General features: G+C 48.2%; 1 protein-coding gene and 1 long non-coding RNA gene across 3 annotated transcripts in view; one reads left to right on the top strand and one right to left on the bottom strand.

Annotated features, from left to right (window-relative positions):
* The window catches only part of Lmod1 (leiomodin 1), a 41650-nt gene extending 23436 nt beyond the window's left edge, over window positions 1–18214 (bottom strand). Inside the window, exon 1 of one of the 2 annotated variants that reach the window (XM_050147802.1) lies at window positions 17701–18214. In XM_050147802.1, coding sequence (XP_050003759.1) covers window positions 17701–17961 — 261 coding nt within the window. In that variant the 5' untranslated portion in view covers window positions 17962–18214. The remainder of the gene's footprint in view (window positions 1–17700) is intronic. The other variant, XM_050147801.1, reaches the window with a different exon arrangement.
* LOC126505077 (uncharacterized) overlaps window positions 1–18845 on the top strand; it is a 25377-nt gene continuing 6532 nt past the window's right edge. Inside the window, exons 1-2 of the long non-coding RNA XR_007592796.1 lie at window positions 1–124; window positions 485–570. This is a non-coding gene — a long non-coding RNA (uncharacterized lncRNA). The remainder of the gene's footprint in view (window positions 125–484; window positions 571–18845) is intronic.

Consider the following 18845-nt stretch of genomic DNA (forward strand, 5'->3'; position numbering starts at 1 on the left):
TTTCTCTGCTTCCTGCTTTCAATTCAAGATGTGATCGCTGCCAGGCAGTGGTGGCGCACGCCCAGCACTCACGAAGCAGAGGCAGGCGGATCTCTGTGAGCTCAAGGCCAGCCTGGTCTACTGAGTGAGTTCCAGGACAGCTAGAGCTGTTACACTGAGAAACAAAAGATGTGATTGCTCAGCTTCCTGCTTCTGCCCCTTACTGCCACCCTCTTCCCCCACGATGGACTCCTATCTCTCTGGAACTGTGAACCAAAATCTGGCACCAGGGCTCTATCTGGCTCTGCCATCTCAACCCTGGGTTTGCAAGCATGCCACAGTGCCTGGCTTTTTCATGTGGGTCCTGGGGACTTAACTCAAGTTCTCAGGCTTGTACAGCAAATCCTTACTGACTAAGTGTGGCCAGTGACTGTGTGGGGCAGTTTGAGCCTAGGATGGCTGTCACTTCCCATGGAGACCCATTTTTTTCCCATTTGCCATACAGGTTAAAGGTCATCTGCCTTACAAGACACACAGGAGACTCACATGAATGACATATGTGGAGCCCACAAAGCCTGACACCGACAGGAGGTATGAGACTCATTGTTATTGTGGCTGGATGAACCTGATCATGCATGCAGTTCCTAAGATAGCAACCAGGCACTCCATATGTGCTTGTGGGTGTGTGGTGCTTCTCCGTGGTTTTCTTTTCTCCTTTTTTAAGATTTATTATTTATTATGCTTACAATGTTCTGCCCTGCAGGCCAGAAGAGGGCGCCAGATCTCATTACAAATGGTTGTGAGTCACCATCTGGTTGCTGGGAATTGAACTCAGGACCTCTGGAAGAGCAGTCAGTGCTCTTAACCTCTGAGCCATCTCTCCAGCCCTTCTCTGTGGTTTTCATGAAGAGAAATTACTTTTGCTTCCCTTGGTGTTATGTGCATTGGTATAGTACTTAAGTGTGTGTCTAGAGTAGGGTCTCCCATGGAAGCGGGAGGATGGACTAGCTACTACTCCCTCTTCCTCACATCCTCCCTAGACTTGAAATTTTTCAAGACTAGAGCTTTGATTGCCTTTTGGTTGTGTTGTGTTTGTGTTATTGCTGGTGGGGTTTTGTTTTGTTTTGCCATACTTGGGATCAGCTTAGGGCTTCATGTACCAGAGGAAGGCATTATACCACCTGCGCCACAACCCAGCCCCTGGTTGTTTTTAAGTAGTAACAAGTCTTCCTTCCAAGACAGGGAGAAACTTGGTCCATCTGCTTTACCCATAGTACCTACACTCTGGCATACCCCAGGGGGCTGGAGAAAGAGGACAGTGCTCTGCATGGCAGATGATCCAACATCAGGAACTTGATCCTCTGAAAAATAACATTAGTGGCCTCATGTTTCCCCAGACTATGGAGAGTCTGCCTGCGAGCTGCCCGTCAGTCCTGCATTTCCAGCACCCAGGGAGTCTGCTCTCCTCTGGGAGTTTTGTTTCATCAGAGGCTCAGCTGGGAGAACAGTGTGTTAATGGTTCTATTCATCATCTGGTTTGGCTGGCTTCATCTCTGGGGATGGGTGCCAGAGGCCAGGGGAAGGAGCTTGTGCTGGGGCTCTGGGGATCTGTTTGGGCCCTTGGAAAGTGTGTTTGTTGGGAAGCATGTGCATGTCCAAATATAGGCAAATGGTTCCATACAGTCATACAATGGACTGCGATGATCTCCACTAGAAATGATGTTCAGGAAGAATCTAATGAAAAGAGAAAATGACTAATATGCTAAGCAAAAAAAAAAAAAGCAGGCAAGAAAACTTAATGGAATGTATACGTACATAGAATGATCTCGGACACTAAGGGAAATCATAGAAAGCAGCCTGTGCCCATGGGAGGGAGAGATCTGAGAGCAGGGAGAGTGGGATGCCTGCGACACGAAAGCAGGACTATTTGGGGGGCGTTAGGGTCCTCTGCAGAAAGAGAAGGGGGGATGGGGCAGAGAGAGAGAAGAGTAAGAACAAAGTAAAAGCAGGTCCAAAAAACGCCATGGGGAAACATTACATTGTACACTAACTTAGTCAGACAGAGGGCGGGTCACACTTTGTAAATACACTATGAATTACTATGCTGCCTTGGCTAGCCTGGATATGTAGACCAGATTGGCCTTCAATTTACAGAGACCAGCCTGCATCTGCTGGGATTAAAGACATGTGATGCATAAATCAGGCTCGGTGGTGCACATCTTTAAATCCAGCACTCAGGAGGCAGAGGCAGGGGGTACCTCTGAGTTTAAGGTCAGCCTGGACTACAGAGTGAGTTCCAGGCCAGCCAGGGCTACACAGAGAAACCCTGTTGTAAAAACAAACAAACAAACACACACACACAAAAGACGTGTGCCACCGTGCCTGGCCCACACTGCTCTTTGAAGCATGGGCTATGGGACCTGGAAACAAATCTGAAGACTCAACCTCAAAGCCCCTTGAGCAATGAAACAGTCACATCTTCAGTACTTCGCGGTCACTACCAACATTCTTCTAGTGATTTTAAGATTAAGTCAATCCTGAGTGCAGTGGAGGACAGAGGGCAGTTGTTGGTAGCACACAGTGAAAGAGACGCTTCCATAGGTGAGATGATTCATTTTGGAAAATTTGGTCTAAGCAAAATAATCTAACACCAGCCTCTGGCAGACAGGATTCTAGCAGGAAATACCAACCGTTAATTCCTCATGGTATCCACTATAGTTAATGAATCAATTTCTTCCTCGTGGACCGAGAACGGGGCTGTTTTGCATCTTTGGGAGAGGTATAGTTGAACCCGGCTTCCCAAATTCATTCATTATTGATTTCTTTCCCAGTCTGCTGGTGTTGGAAGGTGGGGTTGATCTGGGAGACACTGAATTTAGGCTGCTGCTATGGCAGTGCCTTTCTCATGTAAAGCGCATACCCTCTGGCATGCTTGCTGACTTTCTCTTGCCCACTTTCTGCCTTGCTACGACACAGCAAAAAGACCCTCCTTAATGAAACTCTCCCATCACAGACCTCATAGCCTTCAGAACTATGAACCAAATATATTTCTGGTCATTAAACGTCACACAGTCTAGCCAGACATGATGGTACATGCGTCTGATTCCAGCACTTAGGAGAAGGCAGGAGAATGTGGTGCCCAAGGCTATCCTCCACTGCATAACAAGTTCAAAGCCAGCCCAGGCTACACAAAATCCAGTCTCAAAAAAAAGTAAAATAAATAATAATTTCCCAGTTGGTATTCTGTTGTAGTAACATAAGGGGAACTGAGGAAACAGTCATTCGGTTTGCTTTATTGTAGGGTTTAATTCTCTAGTAGAAGTCTGGCTAAGAAAGAGGATTGCTGGGAGTTGGAGAGATGGCTCAGTGGTTAAAAGTGCCGGGTGCTCTTCCAGAGGACCGGGGTTCAATCCCCAGTAATCACATGATAGCGCATAACTGACTGTCACTCCTGTTCCAGGAGATCTGACACCCTCACACAGACAAACATGCAGGCAAAATACCAATGCACATGAAATAAAAACAAAAAAATTATTAAGTTGTCAGGCTTGGCAGCAAGTATCAAGAAAGAAAGAAGGGGGAGGGAAGGAGGAAAGGAGGCAGGCAAAGAGGATTGTCTACAGTATAGACAATCCACATTGAAGTCTCTACGAGGACCTAATCCTAGTTCTGTCCCTCCTTTGCTACTCTGGTCTACCCAGACCTTTCTAGACACCAGCTCTACACATCTAAACCTGGGGTTTCCAGAGAGGAGGCTCTATGAATGCTGTGAGGAAATCAGCTCCCTTTCTGATTGGTTGTGCAGGGATGGGGGATCCAGAGGGAGGCAGCTTGTAACTAGTTCTCCAAGGAAGCAATGTTGTTTTTTGCTAGCTCTGCAGACAAAACTCCCAGACACTTAAGGGTGAACCTAGATGATGGGAACTGAGACTTACTAATTGGCTCTAAGTGGTACAGGGATCACAGGTGGACTCAGCTGTGTGTGTGTGTTTTGTTGTTGTTGTTGTTGTTGTTTTGAGACAACGTTTCTCTGTAGCTTTGAAGCCTGTTCTGGAACTAGCTCTGTAGACCAGGCTGGCCTCGAACTCACAGAGAGCCACCTGCCTCTGCCTCCTGAGTGCTGGGATTAAAGGCGTGCGCCACCACCACCCGGCTCAGCTGTGTTTTGCTAAAAGTCTCAGTCCATGATTCCACAACCCTACGGAGCTGGGCGAGAAAGGACCAAGAGAAGGAAGAGAATGGAAGGACTGACAGACCTTCCCCCAACAAGCAGCTACCGCAGAATGTGAACGCTGAACTGACTTCACTGACAGTTTACAGACACTGGAGTAGAGTGGAGGGTCCCTGCCAAACGCACTTTTCAAAAAGTCTCAGAAGAGTGTAGCTCAATTCACAACTTTTGTAGATTCAATCAAGTCCTATAAGACTAGCATTTGGGGCAGGCAAGATGGGTCAGTGGTTTAGGGGGCCTGCTACCAAGACTGACAACCTGATCCTGGGAGAGGAGACCCAACTTCTGCAAGCTGACCTCTGACCTCCACAAGTGTGCTGTAGCAGGGGCAACCCACCCTAATAATAAGTCAAATAAAATAAAAATGACATTTGCAGATGTCCCTTGTCCTCTTCCTCGTCAGACTTGCACAGCAAGCACTTCTACCCTGGAACCCGATGACCTCATGTGACCCTCAGAATCTGTGGCAGGAGAAGAGAATAGACTTCCCAGAATTGTCTCCACACAGGCGGTGTGACATATGCAAGCCCACACTCACATAACACAAACATGCACATGTACAATCATGTACAAACATACAATAATAAATTTTTTAAAACTTGAAGAGGAAGAAGTAGTCATGGGGGAAGAGGAAGAAGATGGGGAAAGGGAGGCGGGAGAGGAGTTTGGGGACGAGCAGGAGGGGACAGCACTGAAATGATGCACCATGTTTACCTGGTGTGTGGTGGCAGACACTGCAGGTGGCACTTCTGAGCACAGGGACGGGGCATACAACCCCAGACTGGGGCTAGGAAATCTTTCTTTGTTTGTTTTTGTGGTTGGTTGTTTGAAGTTGTTTTTTGTTTTTGTTGTTGTTATTGTTGTTGATGGTTTGTTTTTTATTTTGTTTGTTTTGTTTTGAGACAGGGATTCTCTGTGTAGCCCTAACTGTCCTGGAACTCTATAGACAAGGCTGGCCTGGAACTCAGAGATCTATCTGCCTCTGCCTCCTGAGCGCTGGGATTAAAGGAGTGCGCCATCACCACTCAGTCAGGAAATCTTTCTAAAGGAGGTGACAATAAAGTGAGGGTTACAGGGACCTAGCATCCCACTTAGATGATGGAACTTTCAAAGGCACTGAAAGAGCATGTCAAGGCTTGGCAGGGATGAAGAACCAATGAATGGTCTCCAGCTGCAGCAAGGGGTGGGCAGAAGGAGAGGAATATTAGTGGCTTAAAGGGGTGCTGGCTCACCAAGGACCTCCTAAGCTCTATTGAGCAACTGAAGGTTTTTCCGCAGGGAGTGGCAAGATCATGGTTTCATCTTATAATAAGACTCTGGCAGCTGAGAGGAGGATAGTTTGCAATGTCAAGAGAAGAGAGACAGGCAGAGCAGTTAGGAGGCCATGGCATGTGTCTAGCTGACATGTGATATGGGTGGACGCGATGGCCTGTTGTATAGCAGAGAAAGAAGCTACCCCGGAGGTAGAACAGGCAGGATTCTATCACTAGTAAAGTCTGGAAATTGGGACAGAGATGAGGGCTGTTTAACCTCCAGGGTTATGACCTCGGTTCTGGGTTAGATGTTACTTCTAGTTGCCAAAGCGCAGAAAGGAGAGGAAAAGCAGGTTTAGGCGTAAGGTGGGTGTCAATGACTAATTTATTTTTAGACTGGTTGAATTTGAGACACTTGAGGTGTCCAAGAGGCAACTGGATGATCTAGAACCCAAAATAGAGATCTAGGCCACAGATAGAGACTGAGCATAGGGTGGTAGCAGTGTCTGTGGGGCTGGAAGGCACCTGGGGAAGACCACAGAGGAGACAGCAATATGCAGCCATTACAGGGAGTATTGCTTTCCTCAGCAACCAGGAAGGAATAATTAGAGAGAAAAGGGGGGAACCAGGCGAATGTGGTGTCTCGGTGCCACAGAAGTGAGCATTTTAAGAACAAGAGAGTGATTGAATGTCACAGTAAATAACTAGGCTAAAGAGCAAAGCATACACCATAGACCCAGCAACAGGGAGGTCCTAGGCTGCCCCATCAAAGCCCGTAGTGGTAGTGAGACAGGGGCTGACCGGGCATGCTCAGTGGTGATGTTTCCTCTGTAGCCTGTTGAGGAAGCAAAGGAGCTGAGCTGAGGCCTGGAGACAGTGGTCAGGAATGCTGAAGATGGAAGAAAGGAAGGGTGCTTAAAGTAGCAAAGGTCCCTGTGGAGGCAGGAGCGAGTGAAATCCCAAAGGGATGGGGACGATGGCGCTCTATCAGGTGCCTGCTCTTCGCAAAGCAAAGCAAGTGTTAGGTCATCTCAATCTTCCTGCAGCTCATCTTCCCAAAGACTCTTCAAGTTAGTAATATCATCCCTTGAAGTAAGTCAAGTGTCTTATGTGCTTCCTATGAACCATAAATTCTACACCTAGATACATACCAAACAGAAAGGAAGTCATGGGTGCGAGTGTGAGAGCATTATCGTTTATGATAACCCAAGACTGGAAACCACCCACATTCCCATAACAAGGAGATGGACTAGTTAAGTCGTGGTATAGTCATGCAGATGAATACTGAACAGGGTGGAGGTTTAAAAATGCTGTGGACAACACAATTGAACTTCACCAACAGACAGTGGAGCGAAAGATTCTGGATAGGGAACTCTTCCTGGGTGAGTCAATAAAAACAGACAAAACTATGTATGCAGTTGGAAGTAGAGATAGGAGTTACCCTGGGGAGGGAGCTTGGATGGGTTTTGTGGCACCGCCATGCTGAGGTTCAATTTCCTGACCACTCTGGTCAGCCACTCAACTCTGCACACACATTTCATGCACACTCTGTATGTATTTCATGTTGCAGTAAAACAGCTGCTGGGGGGAAGCCCACTTTGTGGAGTACAAATGCAATATTAAAAAGGCGCTAAGAGGCCAGGCGGCAGTGGTGCACTCCTTTGGCAGGCAGAACTCTGTGAGTTCAAGGCCAGCCCGGTCTATAGAGTGAGTTCCAGGACAGGCTCCAAAGCTACAGAGAAATCCTGTCTCGAAAAACAAAACAAAAAGGCATTAACAAATAAAAACAAAAGAAGGTAAGGCTTATAAATGTTAACCATGTGTCTGAAGCCACCCAGCTGGCAGCAGTCAGCAGGGAATTAGCCAGTTCCCGGGCTTGGCCTGGGAATCTGTGTGGGTCCCACCACTCTGCTGTCAGTTGGGTACTGGGATAGGACCTGTGTGCTCCCCCGCCTGGGCATGGGTGGCCCTGAAGACAGACAGATGCACATGAAGCATCTCCGGCACTGGCCATTGTCTGGTGACAGCTTGCGTGCCAGGTTTCTTGTCCAGTCATGTTTTCATATTTTCTCTACCTCTCCCAGGAAGCACCGAGCATTCTTCTGGTGACCTAGGCCTTGACCTCCTAAAATTCTCCCTGCTTCAAGCTAGCCTATATATGGCTGCCGGTGCTGTCTTCCCAGCTCACACTGTGCACGTGTCAACGCATCAGAGATCAGCTTCACCACTCGTTCCCCACCTGTCAATCTGAAGGCATCATTGCTATCTCCTTGGCTTTCCCTCCTCCATGCAGAAGAGAGAGGCTGCCAGGAAGACAGACCTGTCAGCTGCCACGAGCTCTATCCCTTCCTTACCCCTTTTCTAGTGCCATCAAAGTTTTTCTTTCTGTGGAATTATTCCCAGGAGCGTACAGATAGGCAACAATGTTCTCTGTCTCATAAAAGCCTTCCCTGATACCACATTTACTTTGGCTCTTTTGATTAGCATTAGGACGACAGAGAGAGAGATTGCTTCAGCACAATAATTTCATTAGGTTCTAATGGCTTCCATTTTTCAGGCACTGTGGCTGATTCTCTGCCTTCATCTTATTAAACCTCTCAGCAACAAGGACAAAGAGGGGAGCTCTCTTCCGTGAATCTCCATTGATTCTTTGAGAGCCAGGTTCCCTCCCACCACTAGCTCTCTCCTCTTCCAATGCCTACATGTTTACATAAGGAAGAACTCTGCCCTTAGCCCCCCATTCTTCTCCACCCACACCCACATCCCAAGCGACATCGTCTAGGCTCATGGTTTTAAATGTTATTCACAGGGGTGGCAAGATGTCTCAGTGGTTAAGAGTGCTTGCTACTCTTGCAGAGAGCAGTTCCCAGCACCCAGCTTACAACCATCTATGACTTCAGTTTCAGGGAACCCAGTGCCTTCTTCTGGCCTCTGTGGGTACCAGACACACACACATGGTGGACACTCATACATGGAAGCAAAACATTCATAAGCATAAAATAAATGCACCAGAAAAACTTTTTAAAAAGTTAAATATCATTCACATGCTAATGGCTCTCCCAGCCCTCTTTCTTACTGAGCCTAAGACTTATACCCCCTGGGCCACCTGGCACTTCCACCTGGGGATCTTATTAGCAAATGAACTTAACTAATGGCCTCAATTTGAACTCTGGCACTTCCCAAACCACTCCTCTGCTGTTGGCCAGCTGGTGGTGCCCATGAAATCCCCACATCAGGGAGGCAGGGGATGGTGAATTGAAAAACAGCCTGGGCTACCCACCGGGACCCTGCCTCAAAACAAACATCATCTCCCACAATTCCTCTTTCCCTCAGCATATCAGCCAGTCCTGCGTTAACCTGAAAGGGGCTTCTGAACTTCTTGCCTCAACAAGCCATCCTTTTCCAGGTGACTGCTACACACTCAGCTGTGCTCCCCCTCATCCGCTCTGCTCTAAACCCTCCAGTGACTCTGCAAATGGAGTAAAATTCCAAACTTCAGCTGCTGGGCTGGGGCTCAGTTCTTAAGAGTGATTGTCTAACATGTGAGAAGCCTTGGGCTGGATGCTTAGAACCACGAAAAAGTGAATGTAGGAAAACATGTTTAATCTCAGCACTTGGGAGATGGATACAGGAGGGTCAGAAGTTCAAGATCATCCTTGGTTATATAGCAAGATTGAGACTAACCTGGGCCACATGAGACCCCATCTAGCCAGGCGTGGTGGCATAGGCCTTTAATCCCATGACTTGGGAGGCAAAGGTAGATGGATCTCTGTGGGTTTGAGGCTAGCCTGGTTTACAAAGGGAGTTCCAGGACAGCCAGAGTTGTTACACAGAGAAACCCTATCTTGAAAAAAGAAAAAAAAATCTAATTTCTGGCTAGGGGTGTACTTTAGTCCTTGGTTAGCACGTGCAAAACTCTGAGTTTGAGCCGCACCACCACATAAACAAACTAAGAGACGAACCAAACTCCTCTGCTTCCCTAAAAGGCCTTGCACTATCCGACCTTGCCTCTTCGGGGGCCTTCTTCATCTCTCCCAGCTATGCTCCAGTTAGCCTAGCTGAGCTTCCTCTGACACAATAAACTGTTTCCACCTCCAGGCCTTTGCATGGCTCTCCTCCTTGGAAGCTGCTTCTCCAGGCATTCCCATTGCTGACTTTGTCCCAGACGCTAAACAAATGTCATGTTTCTTGTGCTGAAGATCCCGTTGAGCCTGTTGGAAATGGGCCCCTACCATGGTTGATCATATACTCTTTCCTTAAACAGATTCACACTTTTTAAAATCATATATATGATACATGTTACACATGTGTATGTTTATGTGGCATATATACATGCATATGTACACACAGACATATATATTGTACATTGTGCTGATTAGGGTTTTTTTTTTTTGTCAACTTGACATACAAGCTAAGTTTATCTGGGAAGGGGAACTACAATTTAAAAAGCATCTTCATCAGACTGGTCTGTAGGCAAGTCTATCAAGGTCATTTTCTTGATCAATGACTGATATGAAAGGGCCCAGCACACTGTAGGTAGTGCCATTCCTGGGCAGGTTGTATAAATAAGCAGGTTGAGCGGCCATGGAGAGCAAGCAAGTAAGCGGTATTCTTCCACAGTCTCTTCTTTAGCTCCTGCCACCAGGTTCCTGCCCTCTGACTTCTCATCTTGGCTTCCCTCGATGATCGACTGTGATCCGGACATGCAAACCAAATAAACCCTTTCCTCCCCAACTTGCTTTCTGTCATGGCCTTTATTATAGCAACAGAAAGCAAAGTATAATATCTGTGTTGACCGTAAGAATAAATACAATCTCTGTGGCAACAAGGACGGTCCCTATGTTGTCCACTCTGTTTTAGCATTTAGAAAATGCCCAATATAGAAGATACAGCAGCAGCTCAATGAACAGTTGAGGAATCACTGATTTAGGAGAGTCCTCCTTGTCCCTATAAGCATAAAGCATGAGTCACGAATACTGTGTGTAAACAGAGTAGAGACTGGGTGTATGTCAAAGCCTAGGCTTAAAATGTGTGAGGCTCTGGGTACTACCCATCCTTAGCACTAAAGAGAAGGGGGTGAGGGAGAAGAAGGCCTAAGTATCAGGGAGGGGAATGAGTGGGCTGAGTTGGAGCAAAGGAAAGAAGCAACTGCTCATGAGACTTCAGTACCAGATTTCCAACCCAGCACACTTCTTGGAGTCCATGGCAGACTACTGAGCCCAGGACCAGGCCCTTCAGCTTCCATGGGACAGATGCTCTGGCACATACGGGAACTGGTCCAGATCATGGACAGTCAATCAGCAGAGCAGGATGGGAATCCAGATCTACTTGGACCCTGACGAGACGATCCAACCACTAGACTCCACACACTGAGCACACACAGTGCCGCCTGAAGCCCTAGCTGAGGACAGTGCACCTCTTGGCACTGGAGGCCGGCATCCTGCTGGTCCTGCCATCTGACCTGGGAGTCAGGGCTGATGAGCTAGTGGAGCCTAGGGATCCTGAACAGAGAAGGAGTGAGGGGAGGAGCGGGCAGAGCCTGTGGAGCAGGAGGCCTTTCTATTCCTAGCTGTTTGTACACAGTGTCCTGACGACCTGGCCTGGCCTCTGCAGTGGACCCCAGAGATAGCTGAAGCCCAAACTCCCAAAGCAGCCCTGGCTTTAGATCATGCTGGGATGGAACATGGCTAACGAGGAGGAGAATTCTTCTGTCTGAAATGTCCCTCAACCCTCTCTTTTCTACCATTTGCCAAAACCAGTAAATCAGCGTGGGTCCTTAAGCCCGGGGTGAGGGTGGGGGAGTAAAATAAAGGTGGTTCCGAGAAATCAGGTGAAGAGCCAGGCACCAAGCAACAAATCACCCTGGCCTCCCTCCTTCATTGGTCCTTGCTTTCCTCTCTCCTCTCCACCCCTCTTGCCATTACCTCACTCCTATGGACAGAACTTTTTTAACCTCGTGAGAATTTTTTTAATGTTGTTTTGGCGTCTGTACAGGTACAAAGGCTGATGAATTGAGACTGAAGAAAGCCTCTCTCCTGAGGAAATAAACTCTGAATACCTTATCCTGTTGAATGCTCCAATAGCCCTTCGAGGCTGATTTTATCATTCCTACTAGACAGGTAACAGAGCTGAAGAGGCTAAGCCAATGAGATGGTAGTGGTGATGCCCTCGGTACCAGCACATGCTAAATAAATTAATGCCCTCCCTTTTTGGCCCAACGTACTCAGCTGCTCAGCTGCACTGGGGCTGTAAGGGGAAGAAGCAGAACACAAATCTGGACTGGGCTGAGTGCAGGCACCTGTGGTTTGCTATCTCAAGCCTGGACCCGCTGCTGAGAAGCCCCAAACAAGGACTTACACCTTAGACGTAAGCCACCTTTTTCTGCTGGCTATGATCAGTGTGGTTCAGTAAACACAAAACAGCTTAATCTGGACCTTACTCTATGGATCAGGATAATCCTGTTCATCCAACTCGACAATCACGTGATTTTCAGCTTCTTCCTCCCTTCACCCCTATGCTGTGGCTATTTTTGCTTTGAGTGCACACACATGCACACACACACACACACGCGCACACACACGTTGCAAATCTCTCTTAATCCCAATCATTCAAGGCTTGCCTCCTCTGGGTCAGCCGTGGACATGCTGTTTCTGTAAGTCCACAGTCTCTTGGAGGAGGGAGCTTTGTCTTCCTTGTTCATCCAGTCCTGGGGACCATGAAGTCCCTGAAACCCTGAGGCTTCCAACTGCCCATGCTGGTGACAACCTCCCTTGATTGGCATCTCTCAGCCAGACTTTGAAACCATCCCCACCTTCCTCTCATAATTTCATAGTGAAATTCCATTTCATAATTGCAAGTCCTCCTCATTCCTGTCCATCTGGCTTGCCCCCCTCTTATGTTTCCCATCTAGCCAAGGTCTCAAGTTCTCAGACCTGCTGTCCCAAGAAGGGACAAAGGTCAGAGGACATGCTGCAGGGGGGTCCAGCTCTGGTGCCTTGCTTGCACTAAATTCTTTTTATATATATATAATTTATTCTTATTTTATGTTCATTGGTGTTTGTCTGCATGCATGTCTGTGTGAGGCTGTCAGGAGCTCTGGAACTGAAGTTACAGACAGTTGTGAGCTGCCATGTGGGTGATGGGAATTGAACCTGGAATCCTCTGGAAGAGCACTGGCTTTTAATCTCTGAGTCACCTCTCCAGCCCCACAAAATTCTTTAAATATTATATATTCAGTGCATGAACAAAAGACTTAAAAACAACAAGTTAAAACAAACACCTGTAGGTCGCACCACCTAGCTGAAGACAGTCAGCTGCTTTCCCAAACTACAGATGGGGGTGGCTAATAATTTTGTCCAGCTTTTTCTAGTTTGTGCATGTGCCTACCTGGGTCACCAGGCCCCCATCACCTCTTCTGCCCTCTCTACTCAGGCCTCCAGGGCTATTTTGAGTGTGTACCAGTTGGGGTTAATCTCCTTAATCGTTGCGCCGTGCTGCCTCGTGTACTCCCAACAAGCCCAGCTATCTGCAAAGGGCATTCTGAGGGTTGGTGCCACCGTCTCCGGCCTTCCCATTCATGAGGGGAGCCCGGGGGATGGAGTTGAAACAAGGTTGGAGGAAGGGGCTGTGGAGGCTAAGTGGCAGCAGGAGGTTCTAGGCCAGCAGTGGGTTCTCAGGAGTCTCAAGTTAGCCTCTGGGGAAAACCTAAAAGAGCTTTCTCCGCCCCCTGGCTCAGCTGCCCTGGCCCCTGACCCCGCTTTCATGCAGGTGCTAATCCTGGGTCCCTGTCACCATAGAGGGAAGGACAAGAGGGGTAGGCTGAGGGGTCATTCCCCTCCCACTTGGGAAGGGAAGAATAAGAGATGACCTGTTGGGATCTGGTCCCTGAAACATGAGACAAGGACCGCTTCACTCCACTGCTGGCTTCTGCACTGGCTGGGGCTCTGTCTTCCACCTGGGTTAAGGGAGAACTCCCAGAGGACCAGGGAGAAGACTGGCTGCCAGATCCACTCCATCTACAGGCAGGGCAGGAGCCCGCCTCTAGCCTTCCCTGAATCCCGTGCTAACTGAAATTCATTTCATAAGCAGCTGGGGATCTTATGATCTATGTGGAGGCCTTATGTAAGTATCCGCCTCCTGAATCATATATGCTGGTGAGGGAAACGGCCAAGAAAAATAAATAAATAAATTAATTAATTAATTAATTAATTAATTAGAAAAAGAGGGGCAGGGGTATGCAGCTCCACATACCCTTGTTTTTTTTTAAATTTATTTATTATGTATATAGTGTTCTGGGCACCAGATCTAATTATAGATGGGTGTGAGCCATCATGTAGTTGCTGGGAATTGAACTCAGGACCTTCAGAACAGCAGTCAGTTCTTTTAACCTCTGAGCCATCTCTCCAGCCCTCCACATACCCTTGTATATGGAGGGCAGACACTTGCCATGTTCAAGGCCCTGGGTTTGGTCTCCATCACCATGGGGAAACTGAGTCAGCAGGAGGAAAAGTACTTGTCATGCAAACCTGAAAGCATGAGTTCCAGCCTTTGGAACCCGTGGAAGTAGAGAGTGACTCGTGCAAGCTGTCCTGTGACTTCCACACGCACATACGACACACCCGAGCACCCTTCTCTAGTGATAAATGTCCCGAGGAAAGAACCTTATGACCCTAGCGTGCTTGATCAAGGTGCCCAGCTTTGCCTAAGAATCTGGGGTGACTTCCTGGAGGTGGTGACCTGGAAGAAGTACGGGAGGAATATGCACAAAAACTATGCTAGCCAATCCAAAAACTCCGTGAACTATTCCAGCCCAGTGAGGAAGACGTAGCCTCGGTCCCTTACCTGGTCTAGACCCCAGCATGCCAGTCACAGTATGAATCTTACTTTCCCTCCCAGGAAAAGCGGAACAGGCCTGCTTATCTCTCTTAGTTTCTTCTCTTTTTTAAAAATATTTATTTATTTACTTATTTATTATGTATACAATATTCTGTCTGTGTGCATGCCTGCAGGCCAGAGGAGGGCACCAGACCCCATTACAGATGGTTGTGAGCCACCACGTGGTTGCTGGGAATTGAACTCAGGACCTTTGGAAGAGCAGGCAATGCTCTTAACCGCTGAGCCATCTCTCCAGCCCTCTTAGTTTCTTCTAAATGTTTTCTCTGTGTGGAAGGTTTCAAACGAAGTGGAGAACAACGTAATAAACACTCATGTGGGTCCAGCATCAGCTGCAACAGCAACAACTCCAGACCGGCACTGCCTCACCCACACTCCCATCCCTGTCGTTTTACGGCAAATCCCCAATTCAATCAATTTTCCCGAGAATAGTTTATTACGTATGTCTAAAACATAAACATTATTTTAAAAGAATGTCCATGTGGGGCGGTGATAGCACACACCTTTAATCCCAGCACTGGGGGGGGGGGGGGGCAGAGACAGGCAGAGCTCTGTGAGTTTGAGGCCAGCCTGGTCTATGGGCAAGTTCCAGGACAGGCTCCAAAGCTACAGAAAAACCCTGTTTTGAAAGACAAAAAACAAAACAAAACAAAACAAAAGAACATTCATAATGCCACCATCCCATCGACAGGATTTAACTAAAGTGTCTTAATGCCAACCAGTACCTTTCCCTCATGGACAGTTGGTCTGATAGTTAAAGGTACTCATTAGATGGTGGTGGTAGGGGAGCTTTCAGGCAGACTGTCACGGGGTCCTCTAGCAACACACAAGTACACGGATCTTGAGCATCTCTCTGGGGCTCTCACAAGCAGCGGCTGTATGACCCTAAAGGAACTCAGCTGGCACAGTGCTTATCTACCAGACACCAAGATCCCTAGTTCAACTGTGCAAACCTGGCATGGTGGCACATGTCTGTAATCCCACTGCTTCAGAGGTAGAAGCAGGAGAACCGGAAGTTCGAGGTCACTCTCACTAGCTGTTGAGTTTGACTCAGCCTGAGTTAGCTGAGAACCTGTTATAAAAACAAAGAAGGGCTGGCATTATCTCCCCATCCATACTCTGATATCCCAATGTAACAGGAAAAGGGGAGGAAGCACAAAAAGTCAGGCAGGTCATTTACTGTGTCACCTTGGACAAGTATTTAGCCTCACTGAGACTTTTTTTTTTTATGATGGGGATAAAAATCCTATCTCCTAAGACTGTTGAGGCTTTGAAAGAGAAAGGTGTAGTACACCTTTAATCCCAGCACTGGGGAGGCAGAGACAGGCTGATCTCTGAGTTCAAGGCCAGCCTGGTCTACAGAGTGAGTTCCAAGACAGCCAGGGCTACACAGAGAAACCTTCTCTCAACAGAGAAAAAACAAAAACTAAAATAAAACAAGATTGGGGTAGTAGACATATAGAAGATTCTCTGTAGCTCATCTTTCTGCTGCGGTCCAGTTAACTGGCTAGCTCACTATCAAACCGACTGGCTTATTACCTGCAGGTCTTCAGGAAGAGGGAAAGGCTCAGGCAGCAAGAGCTAGAGCCAGTTCCCCAGCCTGGAGAGGAGTTCACACTCTCCAGCTAGACTTGAGCATCCATGCTCTGTGTGCTTGCTCTGGCCACTAATCAAAGAGACAAGTCCCTAGATGGAGGGGTGGGCAGGGCCGGACAAGGGCAGAGATTTGCTTTGGACTAATCTCACCATTTTCTGAGTTCCTTTACTAAAGTGAATTAGCAATCCCACTGCTGCGGCGTATTAGATGCTATGTGCCAGGTTCTGTGCCAAGCACTTCCCACACCTTCTTAGTCACCTCAACAGAGGTGGGTACTGTTCTCAAGATCTAGGTAAGCTGGGAGGAGTCATAGAGTCAGGACAGTAAGAGCTGCTGGTACCCACACAGGGTTTGTCTGGTACTTAAACTCTAGGCCTTGACTTCACGCTCATTCTTCTGACAACAATGCCAAAGGGGCTACACGTTAGGGTTCAGTCACATTCCCCCAGATTTAGAGACTTCTGACCATGCTCAGTATACATTTCCAACTCTGGCTGGCCATTGTGCTAACATATGCCCTTTGCCTGCATGAGGAGCAACGAGAGCATTCTAACAGACTACCTCCGTAAGGAACAATGGTCCTAAGGGCAGCATCTCCTCCAAGGATGCATACTGTCTCACCCTCTATTCCTTGACTTGGATCCATCTGAAGAAGTGCATCCCTAGGCAGGGCCAGGGAACTGGGAGACAGAAGAGAGAGGCAGGGCATAGCATTTACTAAGTGCAGAATGTTGGAGAATCAAAGTCCCAGGAGCACAAGAGTTCCTTGGCTGTTCTTTGGTCTAAACATCTTGCTTTATAATTAAGTAAGGGCTTTGGTTTTAGGAGTGGGTGGACAGTGCAAAGATAGGATGCTTACGTGGCATATGAGAGGCCCTGGGTTTGGTTCCCATGGGTTAAAAACAGTTCTGTTTGACCTCACCCTCCAGGAGCCACTGGAGACAAGGCAGCCATGGGGCCCAGAGCCCAAGGAATTGAAGAGGAGAACAGAGCCAAACTCCAGAGTGACTCTTAGGGTCCAGGAAAGGGCGGGGGTCACAAAAGTGTCAAGACCTTGTCTAAGTTTCTTTTCTCTGTCCTGGGTCACTAGCCCCTCGATGGAGGGTCTATCATTTCCCCCATATCTGTTTTGATATTTATTCATTATTATCAGAGCTATAAAAGAATTAGCCACTTCCCCGCAGGGTAGGAATTCCTGAGTCCCTTGGCTCCCCACACACTCCTCGTTTCCTGGGAAAGTCTTGAACATGGGGCCCAGGGAATGGCAGGCACAGGGACAATACTCCAACTCTTGCACCGTGTCTCCTTGCTTTCCCATCCCTGCTCTCGGGCCTTGGGCCATGTCCTCCAGAGCGTGGGGATCAGCTTGGCCTCCTCTTCTTGGGTGGCTGGAGACTACAAACGTCATTCTATCCTTTCTCCCTCCTCACTAGCACAGGATGGAGATGAAGGAAGAAACATGCCGAGACCATGATGGCATCAACTCGACAATGTATCCTTCAAGGACACCCCTCAGCTCCCTTTCCTATTTGATTCTTGAGATGTCCTGTCTCTCCAACACATCCAACTTCTGCTTACAGAGCAAATTCCGCTTCCCACTGCCAGTTTAGTGCATAATAACCTGTTCTAAAGCATTTCATCCCTTGCCAGTAAGGATTATTCCTCTAAGAAAAGAAGGGTTCTGGTCATGGAGTTAGGGGCCCGGTCCTCCCTTCCCACCCCATTCTCCTCCAGGGTGCATCACTCACGTCTATAGACATCTCCCTCTGGGTGAGCTTCTTGGTCTCCTTTTCGCAGAAGTTGAGCATGGCTTCCCGGCTGAACGTGCCAGAGGGCTGTCTGTCCGTTTGATTCCTCTGCCGCAGCCCCACAGGAATGCTCCCATCTGGGTCCACCACATCTAGCTCCTTCTCCAGTTCTTCCATCTCCTCAGGGGAGAGGGTGGACAGCAGGCTGTCGATGTCAGGGTCTTCACTCACCTGCCGCCGATACTTGGCTACCTTGGACATCTTGGCAAAGCGGGCAGCTTCTCTTGCCAAGTCTGTGGGAGTGTTGGTAGTTCGCAGAGAAGGGAGAGGGGGTGCTGGTCTGGGTAGAGCTGGGTGGGCTTGGGTGGGAAGGCCCAGCTAGATGAGGACTGCAGCTCGTAGGGCCCGCTGTGCCACAGGTGCTCAGGGGACTCGGCAGCCTCCCTGCAGCCCAAGGCTAGTGGACCCTGCTTGGTCTAACCAGCAACCAATAAAACCTGACAGCTGCCCAGCCAGAGAGGAGAAGCCAATCCCCAAGCCAGGGGGCGGGCCTGCCTCACTGTCAGAGCTGTTTGAAACTTGAGGACATTCCAGGGAATCTTGGAGCGCTGCGTGACCAAATTTAGTACAGAGCAGTTTAGCCTTTTAAAGACAAGGGGGCCACACAATGAGGAAAAGATAGAAAAATGCAAAGGCTGGCAGGGGCAGACCAAGCCACTGGAAGCCAGGGGAGCAGGGACCGGGTGATGAGGCTCATCAAGTGGCCAGCCTGAAGCCAGCCTCTATCAGGAATGGATTTTACTTTTCTGTCACTGGGTGGCCACTGTCACCTTTCTACTGTATTTGGTAATGTTTTGGGGGGAATCCCGGGAGTTTATAATCCCAGAAAAGACACTAATGCAAGATGAGGGACAGTTCTTATAACCAACCCACCTACACAGTTTCCTGTCAAGAACCTGAGGGCTGAGCATCAGTTGCCCTGATGCCCCTTTGCCCCTTTACCACTTCAAGAGATAAGAGAATGGGAGACATGGTAGAGGGTGGGGGAGTGTGGGGGGGTGATATCCTCACAGTGTATACAAACTGAAAATGTTTTGGTGGTGTTTTTTTTGGGGGGGGGTTGGTGTTTTTTTTTTTTTTCTTTT

This window comes from Alexandromys fortis, unplaced genomic scaffold, assembly GCF_014885135.2.
Source record: "Alexandromys fortis isolate MF-2015 unplaced genomic scaffold, M_Fortis_MF-2015_v1.1 scaffold_58, whole genome shotgun sequence".
Lineage (NCBI taxonomy): Eukaryota > Metazoa > Chordata > Mammalia > Rodentia > Cricetidae > Alexandromys > Alexandromys fortis.